Below are 15559 nucleotides of genomic sequence, written 5' to 3'. Positions count from 1 at the left end.
CTTTCACTTCACACACATACCCAGTTATGAATGCAGAGCAGACTTAGTAACAGAATTCACCACCTCTGGCTATAAATTCAGATATTCCAGGAACAACTAAGCCTAGTGAACCCACACAGGTTTTACTTCTAATCGTGCTTTCTTGATTACAAGGTACAGATACTCAGATTACTATCAATATTAGTATTGCAAGATACTACGTACTGAAACTCAGAACTGAAAACCAAGCCAAAGGAAGCAGGACAGCCAGAGGGATGTGGCTGCCATGGTGGTCACAGATGTGAGCCCTGGGATCAGCTGCATTTGGGGCCCTGGTCCCCCCACTTATTAACTCTGTGACAATGAGCATGTTTCTTCTCTTCTCTACGCTTCAGTTTCTTTAGGGTATTTCATAGCTTCCATTCCTGAAGGAGAGACTCTTATTGGCCTCACTCACCTTTTCATGCTAAACAGTGTCATTGGCCTCAGGCCAGCATCTAAGTGAGGTGCCCTTCCATCAGGTACTCATACCTCCTTAAATCTGCTGTGCCCATGGCTCTTGGGGGGCGATCATGCAATCTACATGGACTCTCTTCCATCATTAGAGTCTGTAAGCAGGACAATTTCAGTGGAAAGGGGCTATGGGTGGGCATTCACATCTTAAGTACATCTCCCACCACCATCTACAGGATCCACAGTCAGATCTCTCCTCAGAAAAAAAGAAAAAACAGTTGAAAAAAATTTTTAATAGATACAAAGAATTTTGAACAAATTGGACCAGCTTGGAAATAAGCCCTAGTAATAATGACACTTTTGCCAAAGTACATTATTATTCTTTTAAACAATGAAAATTAGAGTAAGACAGGAAAATAACTGAGTTCTTATTATTGCCAGTGTCCTTCCACCTTTAAGGAAGAGAAATCTTGAGGAACTGCTTTTGCTTGTCTTGGGGAGACAGGAATGGAAGGGGGTAAACACTGGACAATCTGGAAAACTAAATTGTATAAGATAAAAATAGGAAATAATTCACACTGAAAATATGAAAACCAGAAGTTGGTAGTCCATTCCAAAGTCTAGTAGGAGTAGCTGACCATTTAAAAGTTTGACGTCTGGTTTTTAATACAAATGTTGCTATTCTGCTCTTTGGAGCCCCTAACATATGTACCCCTCTCTGCTTACTCCTTTTGGACCCAGATTTCCTAATTTCTGGTCCTACGGTTTACTTCTTATACATGCTTTGTCACCTGCTCCCTGGCGATCAGAGTAGTGTTTCCAGTTATCTAACTATGTCAGGAAGGTAACTGTGAGTTGTAATTTACCACTATTGGTGTCAAGAGACGCCATCCTGGGGTCTGTTTGAGTTTCCATAATGGCAGGAAAAGGCAGCCAGGAGAAACTCAGGGGCTGTCTCAGTGGTGTGAATTGGCATCTTACTCTCCTTTTCACTGACTCCACACAAGGCGCAGCACTCAGGAGACACACATAACAGGCATCAAGTACCCAGTACATGATAAGTAAGACATAGCAGCAAATAAGTATGGTTCTCCCCTTCGGAGGAAGAAAAGAAACTAGGAAAGAAAGAAAAGACAAAACTAAGGAGAGCAGGAGGATGTCGATTGGAGAGGAGAGACGGGGGCGGGGGTGGGGGCAGAAAGATAGGAGAAGGAAAACCAACATAGCTGTAGGAGGCTGCAGAGAGCCAGGCTTGGAAGAAGGGACAGAGAACACATAACAGCACCTTCTATGGGGCCAGGAATGGGAGACCATGGTGATGGTTTCCATGGGCGTTTACTTATTTCCAAGCTCATCAAGTTGTACACATTAAATATGTACAGTTTTTGTATATCAACCATACCCCAGTCATTCAGTATCTCCTAAGGGATTCTTAGGAGATGCAGCTGGTGAGTGTTCAGTACTCCTCCCTCCTCACATTTTTCCAAAGACACCTTCAGCATAATAACCTCTACACCTCTTCAGGGTTTGTACTGTGATATTTGTAGGACTGGGGAGGAATGTTGATGCTTTTTGCAAAGTAAAGCTAAGCAGGCCCATTTGTATTTGATTTGCAAAGGCATCTGTGAGAGATACTGGCTGAGAACCATACTCTTAAGCAGAATTCTCGCTGCACCTCTTTAGGAGACTTTTGTGATGAGATAAAGGGGTAAAATCTGGAGGTACCTACATCTATTTTGAATCAATAGATTGCAGATAAAGGGCTCAGGAGCCTGTATGTTTTATGGTTTCATAAAGGTAGGCTACGTGCTATGCTTCCATTTGCTCCAAGGTCTGATAAACAACCTTTCATCTCTCTCCATTTTACTGGGACTAACACCAGAAGTCAGCTTTCTCCTGCCATGACAGGGACCATACAATCTCTGGCTGTCCTCCTACTTCCAGCAAGAGAAACTATCTAAACCAAAGAGACGCTACACCTCAAGCCTGACATTGCAACATTTGCAAACTCATAGAGGATTTTGATCATGCTGCTAGAGTTCACTAACTGCCTAAGGATCCTTGGGTTTGGAAAGAATTTAAATGAAACTTTTGACAGTGTTGTTCTTTTTCCCCCCAAAATCTTTCAGAGTGGGTATCATAGGTGGGATTCCCAGGGAAGCTGCTCTAAGTCAGAGGTAGCTTACTGGGGAATGCTTTTCATGTAACGGGGTGGAGAAAGCAAGGTTTAGGCAAGATGCAGTTACCACAACCTTCAGCTGATCCTACAGGGGTCTTCAGAGATTAACCAAATTAAGGCAGGGGGACGTGCCTTTACACCAGCATCCTAGTCATTGCATGGGGGCCGTCCCTGGGGAAGTGGGTTTAACCTTGGACAAAGCAGTTCCCTTTAACCAAGGGTGACTCTTTAGGAGAGACTCCTCAGCTGTGAGCTGTCAGAGGGCCCTGAGACTGAGGGCCTCATTCCTGAAAGGGAGGGAAGGAGGCACAGGGCATCTTCTTAGGGTTTTCACCTACACTTACAGAAGGTCAAGGGACATTCTGATGGAATAAAATGACTACATTCTGCCCTTCATCTCAAAAATACTTTATAACACATTCTGTGATATCTCCTGGACTCTGTAATAATTTCTGCAAGAATTACTTTCAGTTTGGGGCATTTCTGCATTCAAAGACTTTTTCTTAGTAATAATATATTCTTCAATATTTCTTTGACCTTCTTCTCCTGTTTGCTCTTTAATTTTGCATGCTATTATGATAAAGTACAATGCTTAAATAGAGATGGAAATAGTTCTTTCAACAAAAATCATTATGTGTGTGCAGTATGATAGAGTATCTCACTGTAAAATCCAAGAAATCCATATCAATTTATGGACCTAGAGACAGACATAATTAAAGTCCTCCTAAGTAGAATAAATGTAAGGGACAGAGGGAAGTTGTCATGGCAACAAAAAATCCTGATTTTCCTCATTTTATACCACAAATGTATTAACTTTTATGATACCTTAAAATTTCTTCTACATTCTATTTTAACCAGTGGCCATTTTGCATATTATATTTGCTAGATATGCAGCTGAATCCTTCTTTCTTGCAGTTTAGCTTTTTACATTACATTGTAAAGTTTGGTGTTTTTTTTTAATCTGGTATTGAGAAATCTCTTTCTGGAAGGTATAGTTTTCTCAAGAGCAAAACAGTTTTAAAGGCCTTTTCTTCTGTGTAATTTTAAATAATTCAGGTTTATAATATACTGACAATATAAACATATGGGAAAAAAAACAGAGTATCCTATCACAAGGTTGACATTTTTAAGTGTATCTTTCCAACCTCTTTTATACAAAAGATCTTATCTAGAGAAATTGGACATACTTTCTATAATGTCTCATAATTTGCATTTTCATCTAATTCTCTAATGTATTTCCAGGTTTGTAAATGTTTATCTTTAAAATAATTCTAATAACATTATTTTATGGATTACCACAATTTAAGTCTCTCTGTTAGGTAGTTTCTGGTCTTCTAATACTATAAATAATTACTACAAACATCCTTATATTAAATGAATTCTCTACTGTGAATTCCTAGAAAAAGAATGAGTGCTTCTACAGCTTTTAACATGTTCTCTTACTTTGGCCTCGATAAAGTATTTTTCAAAACTATGGTCTTTACCCATTGCCAAGTTTTTTGTATCCTCACCTTCACATCTATATTTATCCTCATTTACAATTAATATATATTAACTTTCAGTTTTTTGACTATTTGTTAAATTAAACACTTTTTTTTTTTTTTTTGGTAGGAGGGATTTTCATTTCTTTCTTTTAGAATTGCTTGCTTGTGTCCTTTGTACCCAACCTTCTTCTAGGCGGGAATTTATTTTTCTATTCAATAATATTTCTCTTGGCACATTCAAGATGTTAAATTCCATTTTAACAAACTCAATGACTATACCTCAAAATTAAGCAGTCCCTTTCCTATTAGTAAGATGACTTGTATTTTCTATTTACTGCTAAACCAATTCAAAAGAAAATCATAAATACCTTTCCAGTGCTGATTTAATTGTTTCATAATACTTAAATGTTATTACTGGAATAGACTAGTGGAAGGAACTGTGGATCAGGCTAAATCTGTGTAGAACAAATTGCTTAACCTCTCCACAACCATTTTTTTTCCCTGTAAAATATGATAAGTTACTTTTCAGGGTTGTAATGAGAATTGAGGATATTATACTTGAATATCAATGCCAGCATTTTGGCACATAGTAGGTTCTTAATAAATGGCATCTTTAGTTTTTCTTAGCCTCATTTAATGTTATTGTATCTTAACAGGTCCCTTAGCATAGTGATTTTCCAAACTGTAGGTCACAAACCAATAGTTGTTTGTGAAACTAATAAATATAACGAGAATTTTTTACTAAAACAGAATAGAATGGAATGTATCAGAATATCTCACACATAGTAAGGGCAAGTTTCTTTATGTGAAATGTGTTCCATATTTAACATATAGGGGGAGAGTGTGTATACTGGAGCACAATACAATGTACTTCTTACTAAGGGTCATAGTCCAAAACTTCTTCAAAAAACCCACTATTTTATTAGATTTTAGTCTCATAGCGTACAAGTCCCTTATACTAGTAGCTAGGACACCTAGGTTCAAATCTCAACTCCACTAATTACTGCTATCTATCTTTGAACCAATTGCATAACTTCTGTATGCCTTAGTCTCCTCACCTGTAAAATGGGTGCTAATTATACCTATCTCATGGGAATGGTGTGAGAACTCTATGATTTCATATATCTCAGCCACTTAGCAGATCCTCAATAACTGTTGGCTGTTTTTTATCAAGACTTGAGTAGAACATAAATTTTTTTACTAAATAAACAAACAATGCCACCTGCACTAAAGTACATAAGAGAGTATAAAGTCATCACATTAGTCAGGACTGAATAATAAGCTAGTTTTTCCACCTGCAAAATGATGCTTCTTGATAAGCATCTTATTTCCATAAATATGCATTTTCGAGAGCCATGTAACTGTTCTTAGTTTTGTTATTTACAAACTCTATCTCTCAAAATATAAAGGAATGAAAATAAATTCAGCAATTGGTCTTTCTTTGTCAGTATAGTAGATCCTTAATTGCCCATTATATCTTTATAATTTGTGAAAGACCTCTAATTTCACAGTGGTATACATTAAGTAAAAGAAGCACTGTCTGTATATTTCTTACATAATCTTTTCTTGATTTTTAAAACAATCAGAAATGGTAGGGATAATATCATTGGCTAGTAAGTTCCAAGTTTATAGATTTTACCTTTTTTTTTTTTTTTTTTTTTGCGGTATGCGGGCCTCTCACTCTTGTGGCCTCTCCCATTGCGGAGCACAGGCTCCAGACGCGTAGGCTCAGCGGCCATGGCTCACGGGCCCAGCCGCTCCGCAGCATGTGGGATCTTCCCGGACCGGGGCACGAACCCATGTCCCCTGCATCAGCAGGCGGACTCTCAACCACTGCACCACCAGGGAAGCCCTAGATTTTACCTTTTTTTGATAAAACACCTTGCAAGCTGTACCTTATGTCTGAAGAGAATTCTTTCTGGAAATTATAGAAACATTCTTTGCTTCCTTCACAACAACAACAAAAATACTGCTTAAGCTTTAAGTGCCTTTTCTAAATGTTGACGCTGTTTAATAAAAGCCTCATTTTTCCCAAAACCTTTTAGATCATTCAACTTATATATACAAATGTTTTATATATATTCCAAAATAAACTGGGGAAATATGAAAATATTTAACAATCCAAGAGAAAGGACCCAAACATCTCCGAGCACAAAAGCTATAAACAACTGTGTAGCCCGTTGGAGGGAGCAGCCAAACGTCAGGCTTATCCCAGCAATGATATCCCACTTCCAGAACATGACAGAAATTGAGCTGAAACAGACAATATACCTTTAATTTAATGATGACACTGTTGTATTTAGCTATTCTATTTAGCACAATCACTTCCTTTAAATCCCACAGCAAACCATAATTCCTCAAATATCCTCAACTATCCTGTGGAGATAAGTAATGATAATCACATCTGGTGATTCTCATAGCAGAGGAACAAATTCATTTTTTAATACACACAGATATTTTATGCATATGTATGTGTTTGTGAGTGTGTAGTTGTAGTCTTGCTAAGTTACATGAAATACGAGTGAAGGCATCATCAATATCAATAGCTTCATCTAGGTTGTGCGAACAGTACTCCAGATTTTTGCAGGGAGACAAGAGCCAAAGCTAAACAGAATCAGAAAATCAGGGAAAGCTTCTGGAAAGTGACCCTGAGTTAGAAAAAATAAAATTTTTTCACAGTCTGGAAAAGTCTGAGCTGCCAAATGCTATTAGGGAGGGATAGATCAATCAATCGATTGATCAATTAATCAATAGAAGGAACAAACTTGCATGCCAGACATTGTGCTAAATTCTTTGCATGGATTAAAACCTTACATACTTGGTATGATTACTCTCCTTTTACAAATGAAGAAACTCAAGAACAGAGAAGTCCTGAACCCCTATCTGTCTAATTCTACCCCTTAGGATTGTATTAGTGGCTACTATTGAAAAATTCAAAGCTTTGAAAAGAGAACTAATCTATTATAAAATTTGATTATCTATGTGTCTCAGCCTCATCCTTGATCTCCTTTCAGGAGACCCAAAATCTCTAGATTTTGATTAAGATTTTAATAAATCCCATACATTTGAGATTATTCTACTTTCACTAAATATGTAAGTAGGCGTAATTAATGCACAGAAGGTTTGAATTCTATAAAAATCCTTTATCTGCTTGCTCGTTATTTCCATTTCTTTGCAACTCAGAAGGGCTTTATGGGTCCATCAACTTTCCTGCTGAGACTGTGAAGTTAGGCCCAGGCCTATTTGTATTTATCTATTTCTGCCCCAAATCATGTCCACTCTCACCAGCACAGTCTGAAAACTTACATCACACAGTAAAAGTATTTAAGTCCAGAATACGTTTAGATTGGAGAATATGACTTCATTTGTACCCCTTTAGAAGACCTCCCTTACATTTATACAGCACTTCACAGGTACTAAGAAAAATCTAGGCAGGGCAGGTTTTGATTCTTCGTATTTCAAAAGATGTATTAATTAAGAAGTTTAATGCCTTGTCAAACTTCATTTAGCTAGTGAAGAAAACTAGAACTGTTTTCTGTATTCAAGGCTAAGATTTTTTCACTGACTACCTTAAGGATTCATTTTTTTAAATATTTTGAAGATTTTTAAATAATTGAATAAATAATTTATATTATTAATTATATAATTCAATAATATAATCAAACTAAATAAACTGAAATAATTAAAGTCATGTTTTATCATCAGCACCTTAGTCTATATAGTCAATCATGCCACATTTACAGTGGCTTCAAAAATTCAGCGTAAGCTGGGACAAAGTGAGAGAGTGGCATGGACATACATACACTACCAAATGTAAAATAGCTAGCTAGTGGGAAGCAGCCGCGTAGCACAGAGAGATCAGCTCGGTGCTTTGTGACCACCTAGAGGGGTGGGATAGGGAGGGAGGGCGGGAGGGAGGGAGGCACAAGAGGGAAGAGATATAGGAACATATGTATATGTATAACTGATTCACTTTGTTATAAAGCAGAAACTAACACACCATTGTAAAGCAATTATGCTCCAATAAAGAATTAAAAAAAAAAATTCACCCAGCAAGACAAGTGAATTATTGATCATAGTATTATCTATAGTAAATGTCAAAAAAAAATAACTGGGCAGAAAGCATGCTATCAATAAATGAGATTCAAGAACTAATTTCTGTATAACATTCAGGAATCTTTGAGTATCAGTGTTACAATAGTATTCTTTACACCCATTTTAAAATTTACTAACATTTTGAATGTGCTATCTTTTATAATTTATCAACACTTCCAATATAAATATTTGGTCTCTCCTTTTCGGAAACGCAAAACATTTAGAGTATAGAGCATGTATGTTGTCAGCAATTGTTTCATGGACATTTCAGTAGGATATGGGTTAAAAAGTTAAATCTATATAGCAAGTAATTGCCTGTATAAATAACTAATAGATTTGACAGTTTCATTTTATTGTTAGGAGAAAATGCTTTCAATAACTATGTCTGGTCTTACCTTCTGGGGAAGAACCTTCTCTGTGGTTCCATAAATATTTCATGAACCAACATAAAGCAATATGCTAATGACAGGCTGTTTACCCAGTGAGCAGATGTGCCCTCTGATGTTTTTTCATCTCTAGAATAGATCTGATGTGGGGTCAGTTAAACCATTTTGAATTGTTCTTTTTTTTGCTTCCCTCCCCTCACAGTTTCACCTGAACCTAAAATGGTGAGCGAGAGTCATCATGAGGCCCTGGCAGCCCCGCCAATCACCACTGCTGCGACTGTTCTACCAAATAATGCCACAGAGCCAGCCAGTCCTGGGGAAGGAAAGGAGGATGGCTTTTCTAAGCTGAAGGAAAAGTTTATGAATGAGTTGCATAAAATTCCATGTGAGTATTGCATATTGTTACTTGAGTAAAAATAAATGGTTGAAAATCAACGTACCCATTGGGAGGAAAAGAATTCCTCTTAACCTAAGTGTACCTTTGATTTTTTTATTATTGGAATGGTAGTATTCCAAAAATAAAATGGAATATTCTTGGAAATGGAATATTCTTCTTAAGGATTTAAATATACTTAATAAATGAAAATCCAATTTATAAAAAAAACTATCTTGTGTTTAATGTAGGTGGGCTCTTTTTTTTAATCTTCTTCAATGTCTCTTTCTCCAGAGAATGTTAACGTTTTATGTGTTGTGTATTTTAGATTTGTATTTATGAAATCATTCCATTGTAAAGATTATTCCTAAGCAATAGCTAAAATGTACTTTCCCATTATTACAAGTTTGGTTTTCTTTCACTCATCTGTTAATATTTCAAAAGCTTTTGCACACTTTTTAACATTTTCTTTGTTGTCATTGGGAAAGAAACAATAACCTGGACCTAAGTTTATTTGTGTGGGTATAGCACTAAGTCCAACCAGCGCCATTTAATTTAAATCATAAACTACAGGTTGTTCTTTTTTCTTCAGAGATGAACATTTACTATGCACTAGACACTTCTCTAGGTTCTGGGAAAGTAAGTTTTGGCCCTCACAAAGCTTTTATTCTAGTGGGGGAAAAGAAATAATCAGTAAGGAGGCAAATGTTTATGGTACATCATGGTGAAATGGTGAATAATATAAGGAAACAGAAGGAGAGTAAGTGGGAAAGGGAAGGGGGTAGAGGGTAAAAGGTTATTACTTTTTAGGATTATCTGAGCTGATTTCCTTTGTAAGGAAACCTGGAGGAAGTAGGGGAGAAAGCTCTAACACCTGTGTTATACAAAGGCCCTTAGGCAAGAGTCTGTCTGGAATGGCAAGGAGCTCAGTGTGCCTTCCGTAGAATAACACAAGGTAGAGAATGGCGGAAGACAAACCTGAGGCCGCTATATGGAGCCTAGTGAATTGTTCCAAGGAAGCTGGGTTTTACTCCGAGTGAAATGAAATGGCTTCGCAACATTCTGAGCAGAGGGATCCCATGATCTGACATAGGTTTTTCTTAAAAATCACTCTTGCTGTTATGTTGAAAATGTGCTTAGAGGGGCAAGGACAGAAGATAAAGCAGGCTGTTGCAATCATCTAGATGAGAGATTTACCAAAGCTATAAGAGTTATTCTATAAGGACATTGAGAAACTAAATGAAAACTACAGGGAATCAATTTCTTATCCTCCCAGGAATTAACAACTTGTTCATCTGTTTGTCCACCTTTAACAAATCCAAGTGCATCTGAGAGACACTCTTAGCTCAGTTGTCAGTAATTTCCATTCCCAGCATGAAGTTCCATAACCTACGGAAGAGGGAGATGGTCCAATAGAGCGATCCCTAGGATGGAGAACACAGGCTCTCAGGTTCTCTTCCTTGCTCTGCTGCTGAGCTGATGGACTGATTTGGGTATCTTTTGATATGACTTTGAAGTCATAACTACAGGGCAAAAGCCAAATGCACCTGTCATGGGGGCAAACTCTCCCTTGAATATTTTATCGAAATGCTTGCTCTAAAAGAAATGTGTTAGAGGGAAGCAGAGATTGAAAAGAACAACACCAAATCAAACGCGTATTCTGCCTTGTCTTCAACACCATTTCCTTCTCTGGAAGAGTAAACAATATGAGAAGCAATGGCAATGTCGATACCAGTGAGATTTAATGTTCCCCGTGTATCCACACACCCATTCTCTCATCTCCTTTAGGCCTTCACCCAATAGCATCTTCTTAATTAGGACCTCCCCAACCATGCTATTTAAAACTCTAACCCATTTACCCCACCCAATCTTTGCCAGCATTTCCTGTCCTCTCCCTTGCTCTCCCTTGCTTTATTTCTCACTGTATTACTTAGCACCATCTGAAATGCTATGTATTTTATTATCTGTTGTTCAGTTGCTCTGGCTCTCTCCAAAATAATGTAACCTCTATGAGTGCAAGAAGTTGGGTCTGTTCTATGCATAGTTTCATCCCTGGTGATCCTTAATATATACGGGGCACTCAATATCTATTTGTTGAGTGAATTAATGAATGAATCAATGTTGATTTAACTTATATCCTGAACCACCCACTCTTAGATTTTCAGGCCTTAAGATGCTGAAAATTTAAAGCATATGAAAAAATTTAAACAACAACGTCCTACTGTATGGCATAGGGAACTATATTCAATACCCTGTGATAAACCATAATGGAAAGGAATATGAAAAAGAATGTATAAATATGTATAACTGAATCACTTTGCCGTACAGTAGAAATTAACACATTGTAAATCAACTACAATAAATTTTTTAAATTTAATTTCTAACACCAAAGAAAGCATCATTTCAATGCTTGACTGTGTCATTCACATTGAGAAAACAAGTTGTTTCCATATTTATAGTCATAACTCCATCATTTAGCCTTCTCCACTTAGTGCCAGCTATTACTTTATACTTTCCTCCCTGTGTATCAGCAGGAAAAGAATCAGCTGGGAAAAAATATCTATGCAACTCTCCCTTCTTTTTTTTCTTTCCCTTGGCTATTCTTATTTCTTTCCTTCTTCCCAAGCCACTATCCCATTCCTGTGTTTCTTTCTTCGGCACTGGGAATTAGACCAGGAAATCAGCCTTCCTCCATGGAGATTTGCTTTGACCAGCAACCTAAAATAATAGAATGTCAGAGGATCTAGGTAACACCTCTAGAAATATTATGTTGCTGGCTCTCTCCTTGATTTAATGGGAAGAAACAACTGAGATACCTAAAATTTTTAAACGGTTTGGTAAATAAGTTTAGGAAAACTAAATAATAAATACAGCCATGCAGGTTTATGATAAATATTGTAACGGCGTATTTTACACTTTCATTTTAATCCATCACAATTTTTACTGCCCGTGTAATTGAAATTTCTAATGGGATTTATACACAGAGAGCAACACTCAACAGAAATGAAACAGATCCCTAAATCAAATTCCTTTAGGAGCATATGTTAGATAAAGGTTATCACTTTTGACTTGGCATAATACGGTGATGCTAATGACAGGTAACAAATTAGAATATTAATTGATTTCCGTCTCTGAACTAAATCTTGGCTCTCTGGCAGATGTGTTTTTTGCAAAATTGATAGCAAACAGCTTTAGTCTGTCACTTGAAATTCCCACTTGTGAAAAGAGAGGTGTCACAATGGCAAGGAGTGTGCATGTCATTAGTTGGGTAATCTGCAGAGTCCAGCACGGAGCATATTCAAAGCAAATTGCCTGATGATAGCATCCACAACACCACAGGGGTTTCAAATAAAAAAAGGAAAAGGAAATGGTAAATGCTGAGCATTTTTATCTTTCAATTCGTTCTGCACGCTGTTATCTAAATGAAGCAGACAAGGTTTTTCAGAATGTTTCTTTATTTTGCAACTTTGATTTTAATATGACTAGGGCCATGGTTGGTTTGTAAAGCATGAACTTGTGTCATCCAAATAGCTGTGATTAAGGTTTTGATATTCATGAGCTTCTTGAAGTAAAGTGCAACTTTTCTGAAGCACAGCAGAAAACCAAATAGCCAGAACTTGACTTTGAGTCTAGAATAAGAGCAAGTGGGCTAAGCGTAGTTATGTGATTTGTGCAGAAATACTATTGGATAGACAGTTTAAACAGGGATTAAAAACACAAGCTTTGGTTACAGACTGCATGGGTTCAGATCTTAGCTCTGCTACATCCTAGCTCTGTGACCTTGGGAATTATTTCATCTTTCTGTGCTTCAGTTTCTGCTGGTATAAAATGGGGGTTAAAAATAATATCTCCATCATCGGGTAGTTGGGCAAAGGCATCAATGCATAGGAAGTGCTTAGAGTGTCTGGCACAGAGTAAGCATCCTATAAGTGTTAGCTATTATTAGAGTCTAGTTGTCATTTTTAACAAGTGTATTCCTCTTTCAGAAAAGCCCTCTATTCAGGTCAGACACCCAAATTGAGAAAATTCCAGAAACTTTGCAGCCAAATATTCAAGCATTGCCTTCTTTAAACACGTTCCAAGGATGCCTGTTCTAGGAAAGACAGATTCCTTCTTGGTGTTTCCTCTTCCCATCACATCTAATTTTCTTTTTTTCCTTTGTAATTTCATTTTCTTACTCCCTCATTCCTTTTAGCCTACAGGTATGCTCAAAAAAGTCCACATATTTGCAAGGGCCTAGTGAAATGCTATGCATCGTAGGTGATTCAGAAATGTCAGTTTCCTTCTTCCATGCTCTAAGATTTTCTTCTTCCTTTACCTCCTCCATCACCCACCATTCTCACTTCCTCCTTCGTATCTACATCAAACTGATTGGAAACAACAATCTAGATCCTGACATCTATTTCTTCAACTTCCATTAACAAGTCAGCTTCTTTTGCTCTGATCTGCATTGTCAAGTACTATTAAAAGGGTCACCAGGTACCTCCTTTTGCACAATTATGAGGGTGATTGTCAACCTTCATTTGGTCAGATATTTCTGTGTCGTCTTTATGATCAGCGGTCATCATCTGAAAACTCTTGATTTCCAGGAGTCTACTCTCATTTCCTCCTCTTGCTTCCTTCCCTCCTTATTCTCTTTCATTGACTGGTCCTCCCTTTTCATTATCTTTCCTTCCCTGAAGTGTTAGATGTCATGGTTTCCAGGGTTCCATTTTTAATCCTGTTGCAATCTTATTCTCTATGCTTTCCCTGGACCATCTCATTCCCCTGGCTATTCAGATAGGAAATCTCACTATTATCCTTGTCTCCCTCATCTATTGCACCTCCAATTCCATACCCGCATTCATTTAAGTCCTGTGAAATCTCTTCCTAAAAAACCTCTCAAAACCAGCCAGCACTTTGCTTTCTCTCTTCCTGGATTCCCTTACCCAATTAACCCTGACACGTTCTTTTTTTTTTTAATCACTCAACCAGTTCAGATGTTACCATTTAGATGAGAAGTTGCCTCATTTCCCAAAGCAGAATTGTTTGAGCCGTCCTCCAGCCTTCAAAGCTCTTCATTAAAATCTTTGTCTTGGTTACCTTGTTTTGTTTGGTTATATCTGTCTTTCTCACTGAAATGTAAACTCTTCAGAGGCAGGGACAATTTCTTACACACATTCGTATCCCCAATCCCCAATTTGAAAGTATCTGCCACCAGGCTAGAAACTATACTATAGGTATTACCATATTACAAGTATTAACATTACACCAAATACTGTGGTTCTTGTGCCATGCTTGGAGAAACTATGATCTAGAAAGCAATAGTTTTCAAACATTTTAGCCAAGGATCCCTTTGTTCAAATAAAATATTATACGGAAACCTATGTACAGGAAGTCAGAGCTGCCTTGGTGAGTAAACACATCTTCCTCACTCACCCTCCCAAGGTTTATTAGCAGCTACAAAGACACCTGGCTGTATGGAACACAGTTTGAAGGCAGTGGCCTCAACAAGTGGTAGATATATCAATGTTATCCCTCACAGCAATAACCAGTGAAACTCAACAACCAGTAGTGATATAACTGGTTAAATATGGCATAAGCAAATATTCATCCATGAGGAAAAATGCAGTCCAGTAACTTTGTTTTCCCTCGTGGGGCTGCAGAATGAATATAATGCTACTGCCGTATGTTAGTGTCAAGAACACAATGTTAATTCAAGAAGATAATTTCAAGAAACGTAGGAAGAGAACCCTTAGGAACATATAGTAATACCTAGCATGTGAAGAACAATAATTATTGTAACGATTGCCAATGTTCACTGAGCACTTAGCATGGGCTGTGCATTCTGTGAAATCAACCTCCATTCTGCCCTGTAAAATCTCTACTAGGTGTGAATAATTATTATCCCCATTTTACAGATAAGAGAGCTGAAGCCTAGTAAGGCACACATGGTGCAGGTTGTAGGTGCAGGGCTGTGGCAGGAAAATTTTTGCAGTTTTTTTGCCTTCACAAAATATCACAAAGACTGCAAATCACCTCCACTGTTGCTTATCTCCACTGACTTGAAACTCTTAGGGCTCTATGTGCCTGTTCAGAGATACTGGTTGGTATTTGATGTTCATCTCTTGTTATTTGTTTTACTAAGTGAATACTTGGAATACAAGTTTAGTACTAATTCAGAGTTTCTCCTTGGCTTGAAAGGCAAGTGTTTATTCACTTTATGTTTCTGCATTTCTTTTATTGGACTCACTCTAACACACTGTCATGTGAATAAATAATCCATTACTACCTAAGTACTAAGAGTTAGATTCTGTTGCATTGTATAGATGAACTCCTCAAATATCATCCACTGACTCAGCTTCCGCTCTCATCTGTTGACTCTGTACTTCTCACACTTCAGAAAAGCACTGGCTAAAATGTTAAGTGAGATTATCATTGTTAACCTCTACTAAATGGAAATATCTATGAGAAAAAAGTTACAATGCTGATGAGCGTTACTTTCAGAGCAAGTGCTTTGCAATATTGAGTTACTTCATCAGTGCAATGCTGAAGGAATCTACTTGGAACAAGGACACTTAGAGATAAGGGTTGCAGTTCACAGCACAATGTAGTGATTCATGCTTACACT

At 37.4% G+C, this 15559-nt stretch overlaps 1 protein-coding gene across 8 annotated transcripts in view; it reads left to right on the top strand.

Moving 5' to 3' along the window:
- The window catches only part of SYT1 (synaptotagmin 1), a 1170968-nt gene that overhangs the window by 966086 nt on the left and 189323 nt on the right, over positions 1-15559 (top strand). For all 8 annotated transcript variants that reach the window (XM_079937830.1, XM_079937831.1, XM_079937829.1 and 5 more), the window contains one exon: positions 8779-8961. In XM_079937830.1, the coding sequence (XP_079793956.1) occupies positions 8796-8961 (166 nt within the window). In that variant the 5' untranslated portion in view covers positions 8779-8795. The remainder of the gene's footprint in view (positions 1-8778; positions 8962-15559) is intronic.

This window comes from Stenella coeruleoalba (genome assembly GCF_951394435.1).
Source record: "Stenella coeruleoalba genome assembly, chromosome: 11".
Lineage (NCBI taxonomy): Eukaryota > Metazoa > Chordata > Mammalia > Artiodactyla > Delphinidae > Stenella > Stenella coeruleoalba.
This window is presented reverse-complemented; position numbering and strand designations above follow the sequence as displayed.